The 22,877-nt window shown below is 33.3% G+C and overlaps 3 protein-coding genes across 7 annotated transcripts; 1 reads left to right on the top strand and 2 right to left on the bottom strand.

The window, feature by feature from the left end:
* Positions 1–932: 932 nt before the first annotated feature.
* LOC105340842 (tripartite motif-containing protein 3) lies at positions 933–12,056 on the bottom strand. 2 transcript variants are annotated; one of them, XM_066082336.1, is made up of 2 exons: positions 11,987–12,056; positions 933–3,096 (listed from the first exon to the last, which is right to left on the bottom strand). In XM_066082336.1, the coding sequence occupies exon 2, from the start codon at positions 2,248–2,250 to the stop codon at positions 1,363–1,365; it is 888 nt and encodes a 295-aa protein (XP_065938408.1). In that variant the 5' UTR covers positions 2,251–3,096; positions 11,987–12,056; the 3' UTR covers positions 933–1,362. The 2 variants fall into 2 exon arrangements, with proteins under 2 accessions (XP_065938408.1, XP_065938407.1); XM_066082335.1 differs by lacking the exon at positions 11,987–12,056 and adding an exon at positions 8,381–8,454.
* A 3,570-nt stretch (positions 12,057–15,626) lies between these two features.
* Positions 15,627–19,059, top strand: LOC105327790 (uncharacterized). 3 transcript variants are annotated; one of them, XR_010713167.1, is made up of 8 exons: positions 15,627–15,888; positions 16,196–16,305; positions 16,492–16,611; positions 17,599–17,716; positions 17,817–17,966; positions 18,076–18,163; positions 18,381–18,581; positions 18,756–19,059. XR_010713167.1 is itself a non-coding variant. In XM_066082318.1 (8 exons), the coding sequence occupies exons 4-8, from the start codon at positions 17,601–17,603 to the stop codon at positions 18,974–18,976; spliced, it is 828 nt and encodes a 275-aa protein (XP_065938390.1). In that variant the 5' UTR covers positions 15,627–15,888; positions 16,196–16,305; positions 16,492–16,611; positions 17,599–17,600; the 3' UTR covers positions 18,977–19,059. The 3 variants fall into 3 exon arrangements, 2 of the variants coding, with proteins under 2 accessions (XP_065938390.1, XP_065938391.1); XM_066082318.1 differs by having other exon boundaries at positions 18,076–18,215; XM_066082319.1 differs by lacking the exons at positions 17,599–17,716; positions 17,817–17,966; positions 18,076–18,163; positions 18,381–18,581; positions 18,756–19,059 and adding an exon at positions 16,721–17,103.
* Positions 19,060–19,076: 17 nt separating this feature from the next.
* On the bottom strand, positions 19,077–22,486 carry LOC136274737 (uncharacterized). 2 transcript variants are annotated; one of them, XM_066082317.1, is made up of 6 exons: positions 22,315–22,486; positions 21,731–21,868; positions 21,306–21,382; positions 21,013–21,111; positions 20,619–20,731; positions 19,077–20,305 (listed from the first exon to the last, which is right to left on the bottom strand). In XM_066082317.1, the coding sequence occupies exons 1-6, from the start codon at positions 22,428–22,430 to the stop codon at positions 19,427–19,429; spliced, it is 1,422 nt and encodes a 473-aa protein (XP_065938389.1). In that variant the 5' UTR covers positions 22,431–22,486; the 3' UTR covers positions 19,077–19,426. The 2 variants fall into 2 exon arrangements, with proteins under 2 accessions (XP_065938389.1, XP_065938388.1); XM_066082316.1 differs by having other exon boundaries at positions 21,306–21,388; positions 22,315–22,484.
* Between the last annotated feature and the right edge of the window lie 391 nt (positions 22,487–22,877).

The raw sequence follows: 22,877 nt of genomic DNA, 5'->3' as shown, positions 1-22,877 counted from the left end.
ATGTTTTAGTAATCGTAGTATTTGATTGACGTCGTTTGCTTTTTAAGACCATTTCGTGCTTCTTTTTGTTTTGCCTATGACAGTAATAATTGGTTCTACTTCCTGATCAGAGTAACGTCTCTTGGATCGAGGATTCTAAATGTTCGTTACAGGTATTGCAGGTATTTAAAAGTTCTAGAACCTTTTTTTGTGCCGTTAAAGGCTATAAAGCCGTCATCTCTAAATCTTCCATGATAGAGAACTTTGCAAATTGGTATTTATGACATAAAATGATTTGTGATTTGGTACATTCTTGTACATGTATTTGACATTTCAGGTGATGCTATCCCACCATGCTACACTCTATAATGTGTTATTATATGTAGTATTTTCCATTGAATACAAAGTACATGTAATTGTTTTCTAGTCTACACTGTCCTATCATTAACGCATCTCGGAAAATATCTTTAATTTTGTATGTCTTAAGGAGCAGGTATTTTGACGAGCTTTTGTTATCGCTGAAAAAAAGTGATATATACATGTTACATTATTTTGTGTATTTTACGAAAATGATTTACGTCTGGGTTTTCAACTCGCAAGTCATGTTTTGATAGCAGTTGGCGCAACACATTGGGGTATACAGGTGTTTGTCCATAATAATTGTTGTGTTGCTTTTGTGATAACGATATTATTATTTTTTCGAAGTGACCTCCTAGATTTTCTTAATCATATAATTATACTAAGTATAATACACTGTACGTAGCTACATGCAGTTTTATTGCTTACAGAGCAAGTCCGCCCCTCTCTCTCTCTCTATTTCTCTCTCTCTCCAATTGTATTCTTCCCATACGTGATGCTTAAAACATGATAACTTATTCTTTTTAAAAATATCTTTTCTTATTTATGAAACTACTTTTTAATACATGCATAGTTTTTTAATATCTCATATTCCGTACACGTCTACAATACCTAGATAGAAAGCGCCGTTTATAAATAAAGTCTTTTTGTTAGCTTTAATTGACAAGATTCAAACTAGTAGTTTCGATTCTAACATAACTCAAAACAATTTGATATTGTTAATACATATTTATTGTCAATTAATCAGCAATGGAAAATACTCATTGATAAAACCGATACAATGTATAGCAAATAAACATACACGGGTTTACATGAATGCTGTATATGTACATCAATGTATAATGTTAGATACCAGGTATTGTACACTTTCACAGTGTTGTGGTTACATTGTCTCACAACATTTACACAGTACCTAAAAGATGTATGGATATAATGTTCACTGTAGATACTGTCACTGTGTTGGTGCTACTTTGTCTCACAATACACACACAATACCTAAGAATTGCTGTATGGATAAAATAATGTTCACTGTAGATACTTGTACACTGTCACTTTGTTGGTGATACTTTGTCCCACCCAGAGATTGTTGTCATCATCCACACATACACTATAGGGATACTTTACCCCTTGTTGTGGTGTGAGTAGTAGAGACAAGAACTGACCGTCCTGATCCAGGAGATGAACTGTTTCACGGATACTTTCACACACCAGGATGTGACCGAGTACATCAGTACCTATTCCATAGGGATACATGTAAAACTCTGACCCCTGACCTGTGTAGGAGAACCTGTGATGCCCTGATTTATCCACCACCACTACAGCTTGTTTGTTAAGGTCTGATACACAGACATCACCATTGATGTTTTTTGTGATGTAGTGTGGTCTACTATACAGTGTCTGTCCTTTGTTGTTTCTCTGTATGTTCTGTATTTCTGTCCCTGTCTTGTTGTACCTGGTGACTTTACCCTCGTTATCCTTCCTCATCCCCACCAGTATGTCCCCGTTGATGTGGGAGGAGTGTATACTGAGTGGTTCCCAGTTTCCTGTTTTAATGAATTCAGTGATTGTATTATCCGGTGTTATCCTATTGATGACTTTGTTCTTTCTGTCGGTATAGATCAGATCCCCGTCCTGTGTGACTGTGTGGTAGCCTTCAGATTCACTGGTTTGTATCTTCTGTAGCTGATTCCCCTGTAGATCTGTTTGGACAAGGTTACCTCTACTATCACTGCCCCAGGGTCTAGCTGATTTACCCAGTGATATATGAAATACATGTCTAACACCTGGTACTTTGTACTTCCTGACCTTGGTGACAGAGGAAGACAGAGACAGTGTTTGTTTCACATAAGATTTCTCTCTGTCTTGTTTTCTCTGTTTCTCTGTAGGTTTCAATTGTGTGGAGACAGTCTCCATAGGTTTTATTTTTCTGTTCTCTGGTTTATTATTGGGAACAGTTATTATACCCAGTAGTTTGGCGACATCTTCCTTGCTGTGTTGACCAGCAGTAAAAACGGGTGGGACTGGTTTGGATGTCTCTGGTATGGGTCGAATGATGAAGCTTTCTGATTTGAGAGCAGATGTTATTTGTTCGATGTTTGAAGGAGATAGGTAACCATAAAACGTTTTGATTAAATAATTTAGATAGGTGATGTAATCATCGATTTCTTGGTTTTGGCCGTTTTATGTTTCTAATAATGACTGTTCAATTTTGCCGACTTGTTTTATATTTTCTGATGTGACTGTGTCTACCAGCTTTTTCACAGCCTCAGCTTCAGTCTTCATGGACGTTCTAATGCCGTCCATAATCTTCTTTATTTCTGTGACATCGCCAGCAATTTCTTTTTTCAAATCTTGAGAAGTTGGCTCAAAATAATTTCTAATTTTTGAAATTTCTTCATGACATAGGGAAACTTTTTCATCAAAGTTTATTTCTAGGTCAGTAAACGCATGGCCGCGATGTTCTTTTGTGGCTGTGCATTTGTAACAAATGGGAATTTGGCATTCCTCGCAGAGAAGAACCATTTCTTTTGTGGGGTGGATCTTGCATTGCTCAACAGGAAGCGGTCGTTTACGTTGTTTATAAGGAACCACTTCATGGCTCTTGGTTTTCGTATTCTTCTGATGTTCATCTCTGCATTGTTCACACATTGGTTGGTGACAGTCATTGCAGTAAAACTGGCAGTTCCTCTCACAGTCTTCAGTGCCACACACCAAATAGTGCTGGGCGTCGGGTGGTACTTGGGATTCAGATAATGCCATCTGAAATGAGAAATGTGCAAGTAAATTAAGCCATGACAAATCAGCAAGAAGTCAATCAATTCTACCAACCCCCCTCCTCCACACACACACACACACACACACACAAACATGTATGCAAGCAAATGTATAAGCATATTGACATCTAGAATAGATTATGAGATATTTATTTGATAAATAATAATTAATTAAATAGATGAGGTATTTGATTTTGTCCATTCCTTATCATTATCAACTTTTTGTATTTCTATACCAATTTTTGAATTTCTACCTAGGCATTTTTAATAACAATAATTATATTAAGGTACATGTACATACTCATGCGCGGACCAAGACATTTTTTGCCAAGGGGGTGTCTGAGGGGTTTGCCAGAGGGATGGGGGGGGGGTGTAATAATTATACAACATGGACGAATAAGCTTTAAGTTTCTAGGGACCCACCGCCTCCCCCTCCGTCCAGATCCGAGCATAGTGGCTTCTCTTACTAATCAGTTTTTGACTTATGATCAAAATAAAAACAAAGCAATTCTCATTTGTTTGCTTACCAGATCATTTATTTTACAACAGGGGCGGATCCAGGATTTGAAGTAAGTAAGGAAGTAAATAATTTATCATAGTGACGTGTGTTATAACAAATTACAAAATGTTATACAAAATAGATAATGAAACACTCGTCCTATTAGGCCTATATGTCACTGCAAATACAATTATAACACAACATGTACCGGGTATATATGATATATACACATATTGCGCATTGAGTTTTTATACAGTAATGATTGAATGTCTATAAAGGTAAAGATTCAAGTAAATATTTAGATTTGTCTCGGAAAATTTGACAGTAGAAAAATAATACAGTCTAAATTTGACATTACTACAGTTGGAATTATATCCTACATTATTAAATAATTCTCTTCTAAAGTCGAATTACTGCACAATAATTCAACAGAAATTGACTCTCGTCTTCTATTTCATTTAATTCACAAAAATGACATATCTTTTCTTCAAGAGATTTCCCCCTTATATTGCCCTGTTTCAATTTTATTGGGAATATCTCACATCTAAATTGTGCCAAAAATAGATCTTTGATATTTTGAAATGTTCATTTCAATGTAAATTTCAGTTTTAAAATTTGTTTTAATGCTTTTATATAATCGCAATTTTGGTAGTTGGTTTATCTTTCCTAACCATTCATTTTCATTAGAAAGAAACAGCTTGTTTTCAAATTCATTAACATCACAGACTGATAAATTATCATAAATATGTAACAGATTCATAGATTTAAATAGTGATTTAATGCGCGATGTCCATCTAGATATACCAGTTTGATTAAAGTATCACAAAAAAAAACACGCTTTGTTATCCGATTGTCTTCCATTGTCAGCGATCGATTCCATAATCGCACGGCGTTAATATAGTGTCTATAATAAGAGAGTTTCCATCCAAATTCCCCGTGTAGCGCTGATGAAGATGTAAATCTGTGAACGCCTAAGTAAAACCGTAGGGCTCGATTCTGTATTATTTCAATAGAATGATAATTCTGGAGGCCCCACACTTCACTACAAGAATCCAAAAATCGTGCTACACAATTTAAAAACAATTTTTCAGAGTTGAAATTCCTATTTCTTTATATGGACGAATTTTGGAAACCATGCCTCCACCAGCTTTTAAAGTATCGGCGTTGTTTTGGAATTCAGTTTTTCATAAAATATTACACCAAGATATAATTTATAATCTGTATTGTACTGGAGAATATTGTTGTTAATTTGGAACTGAAAATCGCTTCGAGATCCTTTTTTCCTGATGTTTTCATATTTAGTTTAAGACGCCATTTTGCACACCAATAAGACACAGTATCCAGTATCTTTTGCAAATTTTCTTTTGAGTCGGATAAAAGAGCAATATCATCAGCATACAATACAATACTTAAATTGATTTCGCCCAACGTTATACTTTTCCAAAGTTCTTTAATTTGTTTTAAATATTGCGAGATCGTTGATGAAATGAGCAAAAGAGGGTCGGTGATAAGTTGTCTCCTTATCGTACACCAGCTAAAGTAGAGAATCAGTCAGTACACAACTCACTGACTCTTACACACGATACGGTGTTTTCATAAAAGTAAGAATCCCCGTCGATTCCTTTATGTAAGAGGGAGAATTTTAAAAGATCACGGTCAACCTTATCGAAAGCTTTTTGTAGATCGATGAACGCCACGAATATTTCTTTTCTATTCTGTATAATACTGTTAAGTGTAGAAACTTGGTCAGTACGTGCAAGAGCGTTCACGTCGAAATCCATTTTGCTCATCAACAAGCAGGTTGTTATCTTCTAAATAAGGTACCAATATATGATTTAAAATGGAACTGTACATTTTATAAATAGTTGATAATAGACTGATTCCTCGATAGTAAAGCGGTACTCTTGGATCACTGTTAGAATCTTTTAGCACTTCATTTGGAATTTCATCAACACCAGGGGATTTTCCATTTTTAGATTTCATAATAACATTTTTTTACTTCACCGAGTTCTATAGGTCTGTTAATGTAAGGATAATGTTCTCTAAGGGGGTCCATCATATTATTTTCCATGAAGTTTACCGATTCTTTGACACGTTGGAGAAAAGCGCCATTGCTGGCTAAATCTGTGGAGGGATTATGTAAGTTACTAAATTCCGATTTCCAAACGTTTTGCACATAAGTGGGGTCACTTGATATAGGGCCTAGACCAGTTAGTTAGGCATTATAGTTAAATGGATGAAGTTAGAGGCGCCAGTATTAGGCAAGGGAACTGGGCAGCCCTGGTAGGGGCCCAGAAGACGATTTTAAATTTTTAAACATTTGTAAATAAAAGACCTACAAAACCACATCAAACCCCCCTGCCATGCAGAAAGAAGATGGGGGAATAAGATGGCGCAAATGCCCATTCGGTTTAGTAGTGGATTACAATTTTGAATTTATTTTCCCCCAATTAAATCTATTCAAATATATTATAATAAAACTTTGCAAAAGCAAAATTTCGAACTATAGTCAGTTTTTAATATATTTAACAAAAAATATTGTCGGAAATTTTGGTGGTATCGAACCCTTAACAAAAAAACCATAGTTATATGAGGTTAACTTATGCCAGGTCCTCTAACCACTGAGCCATTTCAGACACAACAAAGTGGGATTTTTAAATATTATGTGTGACTAAGGCCACGAACTATTGGACTTGTATTATTTTTTCAAAACGTACATTTGTTGGGATACAAAATTATATTTTTAATGTATAGTGGGTCATCTTTCCACGTTTTTGTTGTTTGAAATCGGTTTGTTTTCCAATAGACCTTAATTAGACTATGAAAACATATGGAGCACAAACCCACTCTATAAAAAAAATCCCTGAAGTTCTAAAAACAAATGAAAGTATTTGTAGGTTTTGATACGTACACGCCTGTTTGAGTCAACATTTTCCAAGTATTGAACATACCTATAGGTTAAAAATCAATTATTTGTTAAATATTTATTGTTTTCAATGAATTTTCATGACGTCAGGCATATCTAAGGTTTAAAAGGTGCAATCTCCGAAACAGTGCAGACAATGGGACAAGCAATATCATGATATTTCACAAAAGAGTTTGACCGATGCATGTTTAAGATGTCAGTATTTACATTCACAATTGATGAAAATGTTATATGGCATGTAATAACAACAGCGAGCAAGAGTTGTTTTCGAGTAAAAGGGACGTTCACCATGCAGTACACGTGTGTAATCCTGATTTGAAAATAGATCAGCATTCCACCATATTTGAACGGTGAAAAAGGGGAAGGGGGTCATCGCAACAAGTTGTAACATATTGCCTATTACCTTAACGGTACAATGTAAGTAATAATTGGTGTTGGATTATCATTATTACAAGAGAGTCATCAGTTTGGATTAAAACATATATATATTTAGATAGATAGATAGATAGATAGATAGATAGATAGATAGATATATATATATATATATATATATATATATATATATATATATATATATATATATATATATATATATATATATATATATATATATATATATATATATATATATATATATATACACACAACTGGAGGAACTAAATCGCCATAGCGGGGTGTGACCCGATTTTCTTTCAGTTGGGCGATTTCATTAATCTTGAAAAGGGATCATTACTCGCATGTCTTACTAAACGTACCTTACTACATCTAACAATTACTAATCAAATGTGTTTCTTAATTCGATTGATTTCTTCCAAAACATCCGAACCAAAGTATAATATAAATGTATATAGCTGTTACAAAACAAATGTCAAAAATTCATCTGACCCCCTCTCCATGGCTCTCGGTAATAGCAGGATTTTGCGCCATAATGTCTCATTCATAGTTTTTGCGCGCGAGTTGACGAGTCCGTTAATTGGGATCATGCGAATACCCCAGAGCACACCATGTGTTTACATCACAGGCACGTAGCATCGGTAGTTGGGGTGAGGGAGGCTGCTTCCCCCTCCCCACTTTTTTGGCAGCTGGCACTTTTCTTAACTTTATAGGATAAATGGAAATATCATGGATTTGCCCCCCCCCCCTCCATTTTTGTAGGAGCATGCTGACTCTAACCCACGCTTTTATATTGTGCCTTGCCCACCCCCGCAAGTCACAATATAAAACCGGGGGTTAGAGTCAGAGGAATCTCAGATTAGTACCTAGTATAACAAATTACTTAAAATCGAATAACCGGTCACATTTGAACCCAAGGAGAGGGTACATGTATAATTAAAATGGACTTTATATGTACAGACTGTACTTTCCACACGGGTATTTTTATTTTATACAACACGTTGAAATCAATTTAATGTAGAGAAATCCCATGAGTTTCCAAAAAGTTCATAATTAATAGACTCGAAAAGTGTATATTTTTTTTTCATCGAAAGATTATAATTTAACTTTAAATTTGTTTTGACAATTTTGGAAGGGGCGCGCGCTGGGTGCACACCCCTCTGAATCCGCCACTGGTTTACAAAATACAATTACATAAGAACAAGTACAATTTAACAACAAAAACATTAGTGAATGTATAAGCTGATGGTAGAGAATTTTAAAACGCAAGTCATTTTGTTCAAAATGGCCACTACTTTCGGTTTAGTAAAAGGAACTTCCATATAGAATTGTCCAACATTGAGCGACCAAATATTCAGGACTTAACCCATATCAATGATATTGAACTACATCAGTATCACGCATGGGAAATATTTGCCATCATCACATATAGATACAATTATTCTTACTTACCATCAATGTGACCTAAAAAGTATTTCATTCGGTATGGCGTCAGTGACACCTGAGAGAATACGAGACTTGTGTATATAACTTCCTTGTTGTAGAGATAAGGGTTTAAATCTCCTGGCTACCTACATGTACCTTGAATTAACAAAACGAGCTATCCGCATGGAAGATTAGGAGTTTTTTTTAAATAGATGGGCATTATATATACATTGTAAGATAAAAGAAATCCGTAAAACTAAAGCAAAATGTTATTTGTAAACAGTGTGTAGATCATGCAAGTAACAAATGTTAATAACTGTAATGCTTATAAAATAAATTAAAGTTTTGTTTATAATACAGAAATTTAACAGAAATGTCGAAGGGGGGAGGGGAGGGGGGTAAGTAAGTAAGTATCCATTAAATAAGGTCCGGTCAATTGTAAATATTGATACATGTAATTGTATATAAGAAGAATATATTTTTTATTCGTGTACATATTTAAGTACAAATAGAAAAATACTCATGATACTTTTAACTAGAATTAAATGTTAGAGTGTAGAATAATTTTGAACCACTTGAAATGCAAAAGAGATTTGGTTGAGGGATGCTATGCGCGGCGCGGATCCATTTTTTCTGATGAGATAATTATGAAGTGTTCCAAGACCACCGTCTACATCGCACATGAGTTTGTGTACGAATTTCGTGAATTATTAGTGTGGTTAGTGATTACAAGGCCTTCAGAAAGTGCAAGAACGTAAACTGATTGTATATTCCTTGTTCACTAAGATACATCTACATGCATATATGTATGAATAACATGCATTTCTCTCTTGTCCATTTTTATTTTATAATGATATTCCGTTTCAATAATTCAATATTAAAGTGAAAGGAGAATGCAGCCTACCCTAGAGTTTCTTTCTTCCTTTAACTTCGTTTATTTTAAAACGGTCTATTCATCTTTTGTTTTCCTACTAGCATTTTAAATTTGCCCATACTTGTTATGCTAGGTTAATTTAAATGTAACAGCCATTCAATAGGATTTCTAAAACTGGGTTTTAAGTCCTAGACATAATGTGGTTTGAAAACCTTACTCTGTCTTTTGCATTCTCGGTGGATTCAGAATTTACTGAAACGTGTTGAGGGCTATTACTAGTATACCTTTTATAAAGGGCCTTGAATGAAGATAATTCTAAAATACTTGACGTGTGTTTCTGAGTGCAAATACTATTTAATTTATTATATAGCATAGAGAGTTATTAAGGTACCCGATCCATACATGTAATAGCACCAAATGCAAAGAATCTAGATGCATAACATATATGTATGGGCTTAATATCATCTACGGATACGGTATTTTCATGTTTAATTATCAGTGTGTAACAGCAGAATCTGTTCTAATACGTGACCTTTTCCTGTCCTTGAGGTCTTGCCATCTTTTCCTTGTCAACCACTGAACCAATTTCAGTCAATTACTTGGCATGGAGCATTTTTGGGTGTCTGATTCTCATTGAAGACAAATATCCTTTTCAAGGGGAATGATAAGAAAAATGATAACAAATGATATTTTGTTTGATTTTTGTTTTATAATCCAAATAAAACGAGTAGGTAGTGATTTCGTTTATCTAAAACTTTAATAATATACATGTATACTTGTATAGGGTAATTTTTTTTCATGACCAAGTGCTAGAAGGTTTTATTTAAGAATTTAACGGACATGGTCACGATTTTGATCAAAAAATAATTTTCCGATTTTAATATTTACAATGCTTCAGAATGGCAGTTTTAATAGGCAACCGGAATTTGAGTGTCATTAGTTGAGTTATAAACGAGTTACAGAACTTGGCATTCTTCGCTATGTAAACAAAGCGTTTGTTTAATTTTGAACGTTGAAGTAAAAACTTCAGATTTGAATTTAAAACGAATGTGTTAAACGTTAGGAATTGTTTTTCTACGCCTAAAATTGATTAAAAGATAGTCAAATAAGCTGGAAAAAGATTTTTTACTGGTAAACAAAAACAGGGTACTAGCCTTTTTTACATGACAAAGAATTGTGAGCCCTGCATCATGCTTGTAACTCTACGAACGACTCTCAAATTTTATTTAATCATTAGAAATGCATTATTAAAGCATTGTAAATAATAAAAACAGAAAAAAAATTTGACAAAAATCGTGACCATGCCCCTTTAAACCCTCAAAATATGTTGAAAAAATATTAGGGGCATTCAGATGGTAATTCTAGAATAACTGCAAAAGCAAGCATATATAAATCATTATCATGGATATGAACAATTACTCTTTGAGGTCTGGGAGTTCGAAAAGAGTAATGATACAGGGACGTAGGTACTTTTGTTCACAAGGGTGACGTCATTTTGTTAATTTTAACTTACTGGCTTCTTGTCTTTTACAAAAACGTATTAAAAAGTATGGCAAGATTACTAAAGTACTCTTTCATTTTTATTTCGGAAATTTTTTATAGGGGTCATTGTAAGGCCACACTGGGATGTATTAAGGAGGTGAAAGATTACACTTTGTTAGTAATACACCATACGGAAAAAAAATTCTAAAAAAAGAATGTGTAATGTGATTTGATGAAAAAATCTGAAGTTGATTTTAAATTTTACAATGTGGATGTAATAACCTTTAAGTTTCTAGGGACCCACCCCCTCCCCCTCTGTTCAGATCCGAGCATGGTAGCTTTCCTTACTAATCAGTTTTAGACTATTGATGAAAATGAAACAGAGCGATTCTCATTTGTTTGTTAACCAGATCATTTGATTCAACAGGGTTTGAATTTAGAGGGGCGCCAGTTTTAGGCAAGGAGTCTAGGCAGCCCTGGTGGGGGCCCAGATGACGATTTTAAATTTGTATACATTTGTAAATATAAGACCTATAAAATCCTATCAAAACCCTCTGCCATGCAGAAATATAAGAAACATTTCTTTTTCCTTACGAATGGCTATAAATTAATCAGTTTAAAAAAACTAAGCTCAGTGGGACGATGTTTCTGAAGTTAAAAAAATACATGCCAGCTTGTATTGTATGATAAACATGAAAGAGTCGTTTTACACACTACATGTACCTATTAAAACAAATAACCTAAAATCGAATGACTGGTCACATTTGAACCCAAGGAGAGAGTTATTGAAAGGGACTTTCTATGTACGTTACACACGGTTTTTTTTATTTTATACAACACGTTGATATCAATTTATTGTAGAGAAATCCCATGAGTTCCCAAAAAGTTCATAATTAAGACTCGGAAGTTGTATATTTTCTTTCATCGAAGGAGTATAACTTTGTTTTAACAATTTTATAGAAGGGGCGCGTGCCGGGTTCGCCACTCTCTGACTCCGCCATTGGTTTACAATATACAATTATATAAGAACACGTACAATTTATATGTAAACAAAAACATTAGTGAATGTATGAGCCGATGCTAGCAAATTTAAAAACGCAAGTCATTTTGTTCAAAATGGCCACTACTTTCGGTTTAGTAATAAGAACTTCAATATAGAATTACCCAACGTTGAGCGACCAAATAATCTGGACTTAATCCATACCAATGATATTGAACTAAATCAATATCAGGCTTAGGAACTATTTTCATCATCAGATACAATTATTCTTACTTACCATCAATGTGACCTAAAAAGTATTTCATTCAGTATGGCGTCAATAACACCTGAGAGAATACGAGACTTGTGTGTCTAACTTCCTTGTTGACGAGATAAGGGTTTAAATCTCCTGGCTACCTACATGTACCTTGAATAAACAAAACAATTTATTCACTTGGAAGATTAGGAGGTTTTTTGTTCTTTTTTTAATAGATGGGCATTATATATGCATTGTAAGATAAAAAAAATCCGTAAAAATAAAGCAAAATGTTATTTGTAAACAGTGTGTAGATCATGCAAGTAACAAATGTTAATGAATGTAATGCTTATAAAATAAATTAAAGTTTTGTTCTTAATACAGAAATTTAACAGAAATTTCGAAGGGAGAGGGGGGTTAGTACATATGTAAGTAAGTATCCATTAAATAAGGTCCGGTAAATTGTAAATATTGATACATGTAATTGTACATAAGACGAATATATTTTTTATTATTCATGTACATATTTAAGTACAAATGGAAAAATACTCATGATACTAAATGTTAGAGTGTAGAATAATTTTGAACCACTTGAAATGCAAAATAGATTTGGTGGTGGGATACTATGTGCGGCGCGGATCCATTTTTTCTGATGAGATAATTATGAAGTGTTCCAAGACCACTGTTTACATCGCATATGAATGCGTGTGGGAATTTCGTGAATTATTAGAGTGGTTAGTGGTTACAAGGCCTTCAGAAAGTGCAATAATGTAAACTGATTGTATATTCCTTGTTCACTAAGATACATCTACATGCATATATGTATGAATAACATGCATTTCTCTCTTGTCCATTTTTATTTTATAATGATATACCCTTTCAATAATTCAATATTTAAGTAAAAGGAGAATGCAACCTACCCTAGAGTTTCTTCCTCCCTTTAACCTCGTTCTTTTGTTTTCCTACTAGCATTTTAAATTTGCCCATACTTGTTATGCTAGGTAAATTTAAATGTAACAGCCATTCAATAGGATTTCTAAAACTGGGTTTTAACTCGAGAATTCTATATCATGCCTGACAGGTCCTAGACATAATGTGGTTTGGACACCTTACTCTGTCATTTGCATTCTCGGTGAATTCAGAATTTACTGAAACTTGTTGACGGCAATTATACCTGTTATAAAGGCTTTGGATGAAGATAATTTTTTAAATACGTGACGTGTATTTCTGAAAGCAAATACTTTTTAATTAGCATAGAGAGTTATTAAGGTACCCGATCCATAATAGCACCAAATGCAAAGAATCTAGATGCATACCATATACGTTTGGGCTTAATATCAGCTACGGATACAGTATTTTCATGATTAATTATCATTGCGTAACAGCAGAATCTGTTCTAATACGTGACCTTTTCCTGTCCTTGAGGTCTTGCCATTTTTTCCTTGTCAACCACAGAACCAATTTCAGCCAAATACTTGGCATGGAGCATTTTTGGGTGTCTGATTCTCATTGAAGACAAATATCTTGTTCAATGATAACAAATGATATTTTGTTTGATTTTTGTTTTATAATCCAAATAAAACGAGTAGGTAGTGATTTCGTTCATCTAATACTTTAATAATATATACTTGTATAGGGTAATTTTTTTTCAAACATGACCAAGTGTAAGAAGGTTTTATTTTAAAAGAATTAAACCCTCAAAATATGTTGAAAAAATATCAGGGGCATTCAGCTGGTAATTGTAGAATAACTGCAAAAGCAAGCATATTTAAATCATTATCATGAATATGAACAATTACTCCTTGAGGTCTGGGAATGATCCAGGGGCGGAGGTATTTTTGTTCACAAGGGTGACGTCATTTTGTTAATTTTAACTTACTCGTTTCTTGCCTTTTACAAAAACGTATTAAAAAGTAAAGCAAACTTACTTAAGTTCTCTTTTATTATAACTTCAGAAAAATTTATAGGGGTCATTTTAAGGCCACACTGGGAAGTATTAAGGAGGTGAACGGTTACACTTAGTTTGTAAGAATACACGATAGGGAAAAAATTTCCTCAGAGAGAATGTGTAATGTGATTTGATGAAAATTTGATAAAAAAAAAATCTGAAGATGATTTTCAATAAATCTGATTATTACCAGTATACATGTACAAAAGAAAAAAAAATTAACTGTTCAATTTTATTTTTATCAACATCAGAAATAAGTTTTACACATAAAAATAATTACATTAACTAGACATCAAAGAGTTAATGATAGTGTCAATTGTACACTTAACTGTTCATTTAACATGTTCCATATACACGGCATGTACTGCATAACATTTCAAAACGGAAAAGGATGGCGTAAATAAGAGAAAATTTGTTCATGGAATGTTTGTGTAACAATCACATACATGTATGTACTATATCAAATATAACAATGTTCTGTTATGAAATATATAAATGCAGTTTGGCTACATTTGCTGTTTACAAAGTGTAATTTCTAAGTAGTTTATGTTCAAGAGCAGCTAGTAAAAGAGCAAATGGATCATAAAGTTATTATAACATTTCATTTCAAAGAAGAAATGTCATTTATAAGTACAGGTATAAAACAACAAGAGAATTAGAAACTGTTAACAGAGGAAATATTGCAGATTACGGGAACGTAAAATTTCGTAGAATCATCCATCATTTCCAATTCTTCAAATAAATTCTTTTACCAAAAAAACTTTTAAAATCACTATATAAGGAATGAACTTTCTAATCACTTTTAATTGTCATACATGGAATATCTCTCTCTCTCTCTCTCTCTCTTTCTGTCTCTCTCTCTCTCCTCTCTCTCTCTCTCTCTCTTTCTCTCTCTCTCTCTCTCTCTCTCTCTCTGCAACATTTAAGTGTACAGGATACAATGAATTAACACATGACCATCAAAATGTTAAACTCCTTTGGTTATATAACAGAGATAAAAGTGCATCTTTAACAAATCAGATAGGATTTCTTTGTAGGGATATCATCTTCACAAGAATATAGTATTGTCATCTAAGCTGATGTATATAAACGTAGATAAATTAAAATCATGTCAAAAATACCCATTTTTGGTTGTATTTTGAAGAAAAAAATCTATAAAAAAAAGAAACTCTATAAAAATGCATTTCTCAATAATGAGTGCTAATTAAACGGATTTCTGATTTATGGGGACTAAAGCCTTAAAAGTTGGGTGTAAATTAAATACAAACTTCAAAATGATTCCTCATTCACATGCTTAAATTCTAAGACTACAAGCTTAAATAAATAAAAGCTTAGTGAAATAAATATTGACATAATCATAACGCATCTAATTAACTAATACCATAAAAGAACCCACAATGTGCAAACTATAATTTTAAATCAATTCTAAATATGAACAGGAACAAAAAAAACCCCATTATTTTTTAATCACAATACATATTGCCACGTATGATATCAACCTTGAATTTACCGATTTGAAATTACCTTGACATATTAATTCAAAGGTCACAAAATATGAAATGATTAAATTAAATCCACCTTTGAACTTTGAACAAAATTGCACTGGCTAACTTTGAACCTAGTACACAGTTTTAATCCGGTATGCGTACAGTTCAAAGTTTGGGAATATAAATGAATCCAAGGACAGAGAAACAATTTTAAACAACTTTACACTACATATTATTGTAGTTTTTCCTGATATTCTATAGGGTCGGAAAGTCTCGTCATGTGACCCGCGAGATATAACGAGAAAACGTACTTCCGGGCAGTTGCTGCAATAATGGCGCTATCAATAATATACTGGGCTCGATATGTAGATGGCCATACAAAGCTTACTAGGAAGAGCGAGAAAGCCGTGGATAGCGACAGGGTGCTAAAGTTCGTTTTAGACAAAGAATATCACGTGATATCGGCGGTGGTTCAAGCTTCAATGCGAGACACTTCATACAAAGTTCAGGTATGTACAAAATATTTAGCCGTCTTCATCCCTACATTTAATCAACCAGGGTAAAACTATGCATCGAATTTTTTCTTTAAGTTAACAATATCGCTTTCTGCGATCAAGAAATGTGCTACATTGTATATTTTTAACCTTAAGTTCGTCATTGTTGCCGTTGTAAATAACCCCTACCCCCACTTTTAGTCTTTAATAGATATATTTGTTTTTAATAATATTATAAGTATTTCCCACTATAAATACAATATGTCAATATATTCATACACGCAAAGTTGCTTCACAGACATTTCATTAATTTTTTACAAAGATATTTCTGGAAAATGAAGATGATGATGCAGGAACAATTATATCATCAACCTGTGAATGCCCTATGGGTCAGTTTCGCTGCCACCATGTAGCTGCTGCACTTCTGTTTGGGTAATCATTACTAATCTATTATCATACACATGTAAATCAGCATTCTTGTGTTAATCATGGTTGTAATAAGTGTTAAATGTATATTGTCAGCTGATTTTTTGCATTCCAGTGTCTATTAAGTTCAGTTTAAAGAATAAATCTATATGATAGCTTATCTAAACATTGGGATTAATGATGATATTTAAGATATAAAAGAGCAAGTAAGACAGATGTGAAGTGCAGCTGGATCAAGCATCCAAAATCGGCACCTCCCAAATCCACAACAACCATGGCGGAAATGTATCCACCCAGGCAACAAGATTATAGGTAAATCACCAGGACACTTATGCAATATATTTTGTTAAAATGTCAGTGCTAGGCAAAATCAGATTTTTATAAACCATAATGATACCATTTCTATAAAATGTGAATTCAGAGCATTAAAAAGAGAGATGACAGATGCCGACAGATCATATTTGTATGATCAGCTAGGTCTTTTGGGTAGATTTACAGGTTTGATCAACAATTATCATTTTATCCCTGTTTGAGGGAAAACTGTTTCCTCTATATGAGGCCCTTTTATTTTTACGTAAATATTGTATTAATGTTGTGCATGGATATGAATTTATTTTCAAAAAAGCCTTTGTTTCTTTCAGTTTGCATGTGCATGTAACAAAAATTATTGAACTTTTCAAGCTGAACACCTTTTTGTAAATATGCATTAATTGTTCGCCATATTTCTCTTTTACCACTGTTATCCCTACATCCCCTTTAAAAGCTGCAGCTCTCATATCAGTTAAAAGTATATCGGTGAAGAGGTCTCACCCGTGAGGATGTAAATCTTGCTTTGCAATGCTATTTACAAATAGAATTTGCACATATAATATTTAAAGAAATAAATGCATAAAATCCAAAGACCATGAAAGGAACACTAAATGTCGGCCACAAGTTAAAATCAAAGGGTTTATATACCTGTAGATAGATACCTGTGTGACTGTGCTTATTTACAGGTGGTGTTCAGCTTTAAGAAACATTCATTAAATGAATATTTCAACAACTGATATGTAAAGAAAATTATCTATGCAGGAAAAATGATCTCGCAACATAATTCATCTTTCTGTTAAATATGGTTAACCTAATGATATATATTCCAATTGACACAAGCATTGTCGAGAAATTTTTTTATCAAGGCAATATCATTTTTTTTGTGTATACATAATTGTCACACTTACACCTATATTGATTACACATGTTCATATGAAAACTATGACATCCTTTTGTTGGCCATATGATTTCTTTATTTAATCTTTGCAGCTATGCATTGGATTTTGTCTAAAGAACCTGAATGTGAGGAAATGCCAGCATTACTTATTGAGGACCAGCTTACAAGTGAAGAGTACATGAATGCCCAGTGCAAGTCTTCATATCTGAGGTACTTTTGAAATTATAATACTGCTCTCTTTCTCTCTCTCTCTCATCTCTCAATCTATAAATATGTAATAATAAATTTTTTTTCTGGTTCATTGCAATAGGGATAAGCTTGTTATTTCTTCGGAAAATGTCATTAAGACTGCATGGATGACTACAGGTCAACGAGAGAATTCGTTATGGGCAGCTGTTCGCAAGTTACGAATAACTGCATCAAATTTTGGGCAAGTTATCGGAGCTATCAGGAGAAATCGGTAATTCATTGATTTCAACATATATTGATTTCTTAAATAACTATAATCTTTTATCTAAATCTTTTTTATTATAATAAGAAATAATTTAGAATCTTAATTTTATTTTTAGGCTAACTTTATCCTTGAAGAAAAGGTTACTCAGTGCTTACAATCTTGAGAAGAGACCTTCTATTCAGTGGGGACTTACACATGAAAAGGTTGCAATAGATAGCTATTGTAAGCTTTCAGAGGTGTCTGTATTGCAGACAGGTAAACATTTATACTGTCAAACTCAAATCTTGGCATAAAACCTGTTCATCTTCAATGTTCATTTGAATCATTATTATTGATTGAATCATTTTTTTTTTAATTATGTGATATGAAACTAATTTATGATACAGTTTATGAAACATTTTATTTTACTTTCAATTAAAGGTATTTGGCTCCATGAATCAGGAGTTCTTGGAGCTTCTCCTGATGGATTTGTCCAGGGTGATCCTAAAACGTGTAATATGAATGTCCACCTTCAAAGTAAACTGACAGCATCACCAGCAATTTTAGAGGTGAAATGTCCGTTTTCAGCAAGAGCGATGTCCATAAAGGATGCTTGTGCAAACTTGAAAGATTTTTTTCTAGGTAGGTTCAGAGATTGATTAGAAAGATTTGCATACAAAACATTCATTATGTTGAGGTTAAAATTAAATACTGTATGTTACCAATAACCCATCCTTAGGTTTGATTGCGTTAATGAAACCTAGTAAATTTTAGCTCTTGTGAGTTTTTCTTTAATAATTTTTCTTAATATTTTAGAGTGCGACTCTGAGGGCACTTTGCGTCTCAAAGAGAGCCATGACTATTGGCATCAAGTTCAAGGCCAACTTTATCTAACAGGAACTTCATGTTGTGATTTCGTGGTTTGGACACCAGTCAGTATGGAAGTTATTCGCATTCTTAAAGATGACTCATGGCAATGCCACTTGAAAAACATGATTGAATTTTATTTCAATGTTTTTTTACCCTCTCTTAATTAAAAACTTGGCAGACTGTAATTCAGAAATTTTCTATTTACTGTTTATTTTCCTATTGATACATTAAATTACTCTAGACAAAACAATTCATTTTGTTTAACTGTTTAATTCTGATCAAAGCAAACATCAGCATGTGTCAGTTCACAGTGTGTAAAAGTGGTTAATAACGAAATGACCTTAACTACACATCATCATTCATGTAGTAGTGTACAGCAAAAGTTTAACAAGTGCTACATATATCTACACTCTGCCCCAGATTATTATTTCCAACACCTGTGTTCATCATTTGACAAGATGGAGGAGGTGTTTCAAAATATTTACATTATAAAATATTTTGAACTTTGAGGCATTAATAAATAAAAAAAAATAAATTTACTATAGGCCTAAGCAAAATGTCAAAGCAAAGATATCTTTGGACATGGTATAAGACATGGTCTGAAGCTCAGAATTACACTAATTAGGAATTTCATATTTATCGGCTATTTCCTTCAGTAGGGGAGATTGCAAATTTACAAGTGCCACACATAATTGAAAAATCTTTGTGGACAAATGTCTGTATTGTGAAGGTATATGGTCTAGAATACAGTAGTTCTTGATTCTTTCATTTGCACGCTCCACGTGAATTCGACTTCTCCCAATCTTGTAACATAACTGTGCTTCTTCCTTTGTAAAATGAGATTTTGATGAAAGGAAAGGTGGTATGTTTAATGTTACACCTGATGGAAGTTTGTCGAAAATGTTAAACCCCTTATCTGCAAGGATCATGTCACCTGGCTTTAACATATCCAAAACTCCACAATGATCGACTATGGCAGCATCAGAGGTGGAACCAGGATAGAGTTCGGAACAATACACAAGTGCCCCGTTTGGTGCTACACAAGTAACAGCCTTTGCTGTATGGCGACTTTTATAGTTGCTATAAGATAAGGACTGGCTGTTCATATTTGAGGGTACATCCTGGGTAATCTCTGTGGCATCCATAGCGATTCTTGCCGAGGAGAACTCCTCGAATGATTTTGGCATTGATCCTTTGCACTTTAACTGGGAAGGTATTCCTACAGTTTTCATCACTCCTTCGAATAGAATTTCATGAAGCGCTGCAACATATGTATTGAAGATATTGGATACTGTAGATTTGCTGGTGTTGAATCTTTCCGCCAAATCTAGATCCCTGAGATTCAGACGCAATTTCATAAGGGTCATAAGGAGTTGGTCACTGGTACTAAATCCTTGTACTGTCCATCCACTGAAATAGTTAAATGGACGCATCCTCTCCAAAACATTGACCAACACATTGAATACCTCGGTGGGAAATGATGTATATAATAGCATCTGTAAATTAAAACATGCATGTCAAATAATTTTATTCATACTATCACTATATTACATGTGATATACTTTTAGTTAGGAATTTTAACCATCTTTTTCAGGTAGAACTAAAAGCTCTATCAGTACATGCAGTATGAAAATGTTATGTTCTACCTGTGAAATCATAGTTATATAGAACAAATTAATCTTTAAGAACTACAATGTATATATATGATTTACAAAATCAACAACTCGATACATTATCTTTTTTCTTTAAAAAAAAAAACATGTATAGAACAGTCAATTTGAATCTGTGGAATACACTCGTGTAACAAACCTTGTCTGGGTCTTGTATTATGTTTCTTATGGTAAAAGGTTGTTTTCTTAATCTTAGAGATTCTAATTCTCTTTGGAGGTCTTTGACTTTTTCTTCCAAATCATTTACACTTTCTGTAATGTTAACAAAAGCTATAAGCAATTTTTTCTTTAAATCTTACTTATGTTGAGAAATGTTTAATAGAGAATATAAGCCTTTGTCTGCAGGCATATAATAGAATAAGTTAATATGCCCATTTCCTCCAACTATAGACATACAGAAAATTGTTATAGAAACTTCATTTTTACTGTAATGTCATATTTTGAGTAATGAAATTTGAAGTTTGCTCATATTTTTCTTTCCCTAATGATTCAAATTATAATTAAGTAATTAATTTATCTAACAACATGTGTACCCTCTGATGTCTCCGGTAAAGAAACAGCATAGCAGTGATCATGATCAGTGTTGCTGCCTTGCACATCTTTGGACAATGTTTCCACAGGACCTGTTCTATCTGCAAACCAAACAAATTAATTTTATGGGTTTTTTTTGTCATTAATGGTTTCATTGTGAAAATGTTTATACTCCATTCTTTATTCACATATATTATTAATTAAGAATATCTCATTTAAAACTTTCGCAAGCAAGACCAAGTATTCTGATGTTTCTGTATGGGAGTAAAGTGTAAGAATATGAAAAACGTATAACCTTCAAAGGAATCTGGAGCATCATTACAGTGTTCATGGTTTGATTTTGCTTTCTCTTCTATTTCTCCTTCAACAAGTCTAAGTCTGTAAAATTGAATGACATACTGTTGCATTTTTTTTTTTGAAAAATAAAAACACATTTGCTTCATGTGATTTAAATTGTACCAGTACTTGGAATCGTAAATTATTGTTGATATACATTATTGTGTACAACTTCCTCCCTTTAAGGAGAGAAGGGATATTATTATAAGTTCATAAGTAAAAATTAAAATTCTCTATCCTACAGCTCAGTGAAATTGTCAAATAAGTAAACACAGAGAGAGATGATTGAGTCAAAAAGTACAAGTCAAGAAGAGTGCTTCCACTGTGTAAAGTAGTACATAAACTTAAACTATACATGGTCAATGTAGAGTTCTAAACATTTACCTTTTTGGCTTAGAATGGTCTGGAAAGCAACCAAGATTTTTGCTATAAGCAAAAATTGTTGGTCCATTTTCCTTTACACCATCCTTAAAATGACAGCTACACAGCCTGTCGTTGGCGGTATAGGCTCTATCTGCTCTCCTGTAAAGACAAGATTAACCATGTTAACAGAGGATTTTAACATAGGTATAATACAAACTGGACCGCCATCTTTACAAATATTTGGTGGTGTTTTTTTTATTTCTTAACTTTCCTTTTTTTAAAGATTTACTATTTGTTATTTCCTTAAAATTTAAAACAATTCAAAATGCCTATTGCGCCAATCACCCTCATCAACCTAGCTATTCTTCTCTCGCGCACAAACACATCACATGCATCCAACTATATTTAATATTATCACAAAAGAATTATGCTACAAATTTAACTCAGACTTGGCGATGTAAAGTACAGTTTGAAAGATCTCGTTACAAAACTAAATCTATTAACTTTTCACGTGGAAGGACTTTAGCATAAACACTGCACCGTGACCTTGAATTACGCTTTTCTTATCTACTTTCAAAATAAAACAGGTGAAATTGCATATTTACCTGCACCTCTGTATCCACTTATTCCTTTCCTTCGGATTTGTTGGAAATCTAAACAAGCTGGACGTTCTTTTCGCCCCTGTCATATGATTGCATCCGAATGCAAAACATAGCGGCATCTCGTCTGCTGCCCGGAAGTTGTAAATCGAAAGTGAAAGTAAACGAGACTTTCCGACCCTATTGCATAATCTTAATCAATATTAGGCATAAAAATTGCACCAAAAGATACGTTATGGCCTATTCTTGATAAAAAAAAAAAAATATCAGTCTTAAAGCAAATTCAGTCACAGTGGTCATGATTCTTGGGAATGTTATGCTTGAAGTTGACATTCTATTGCACAAAATAATATGAATATACATATATTATTAGTAATTTTTTTTTTTTTATTAAAAGTCCTCAGAAAAAAATTGTTCAGAACTTGTTCTTTAAACTATGCCTTAACCAAGAGTGATCAAGAAGGAAACCTAACTGTAGGAATCAAGACATATATACATTTATAATAAAATACATACTCAGTCTAGTATATGTAATAATGTGTATGGATCTATCAATATGTCATATCTAG

Source organism: Magallana gigas, chromosome 4, assembly GCF_963853765.1.
Source record: "Magallana gigas chromosome 4, xbMagGiga1.1, whole genome shotgun sequence".
NCBI classification, from domain to species: Eukaryota; Metazoa; Mollusca; class Bivalvia; order Ostreida; family Ostreidae; genus Magallana; species Magallana gigas.
This window is presented reverse-complemented; position numbering and strand designations above follow the sequence as displayed.

Coding starts and splice junctions, on each gene's coding strand:
- LOC136274737 (XM_066082316.1), bottom strand. CDS start 22,430: ATGCCGCTATGTTTTGCATTCGGATGCAATCATATGACAGGGGCGAAA. Junction 20,732..21,012: donor TTTACCGGAGACATCAGAGG/GTACACATGTTG, acceptor TTAACATTACAG/AAAGTGTAAATGATTTGGAA. Junction 20,306..20,618: donor TAATACAAGACCCAGACAAG/GTTTGTTACACG, acceptor TTTAATTTACAG/ATGCTATTATATACATCATT.
- LOC105327790 (XM_066082318.1), top strand. CDS start 17,601: ATGCATTGGATTTTGTCTAAAGAACCTGAATGTGAGGAAATGCCAGCA. Junction 17,967..18,075: donor GGAGCTATCAGGAGAAATCG/GTAATTCATTGA, acceptor TTTTATTTTTAG/GCTAACTTTATCCTTGAAGA. Junction 18,582..18,755: donor CTTGAAAGATTTTTTTCTAG/GTAGGTTCAGAG, acceptor TTAATATTTTAG/AGTGCGACTCTGAGGGCACT.
- LOC105340842 (XM_066082336.1), bottom strand. CDS start 2,250: ATGGAGACTGTCTCCACACAATTGAAACCTACAGAGAAACAGAGAAAA.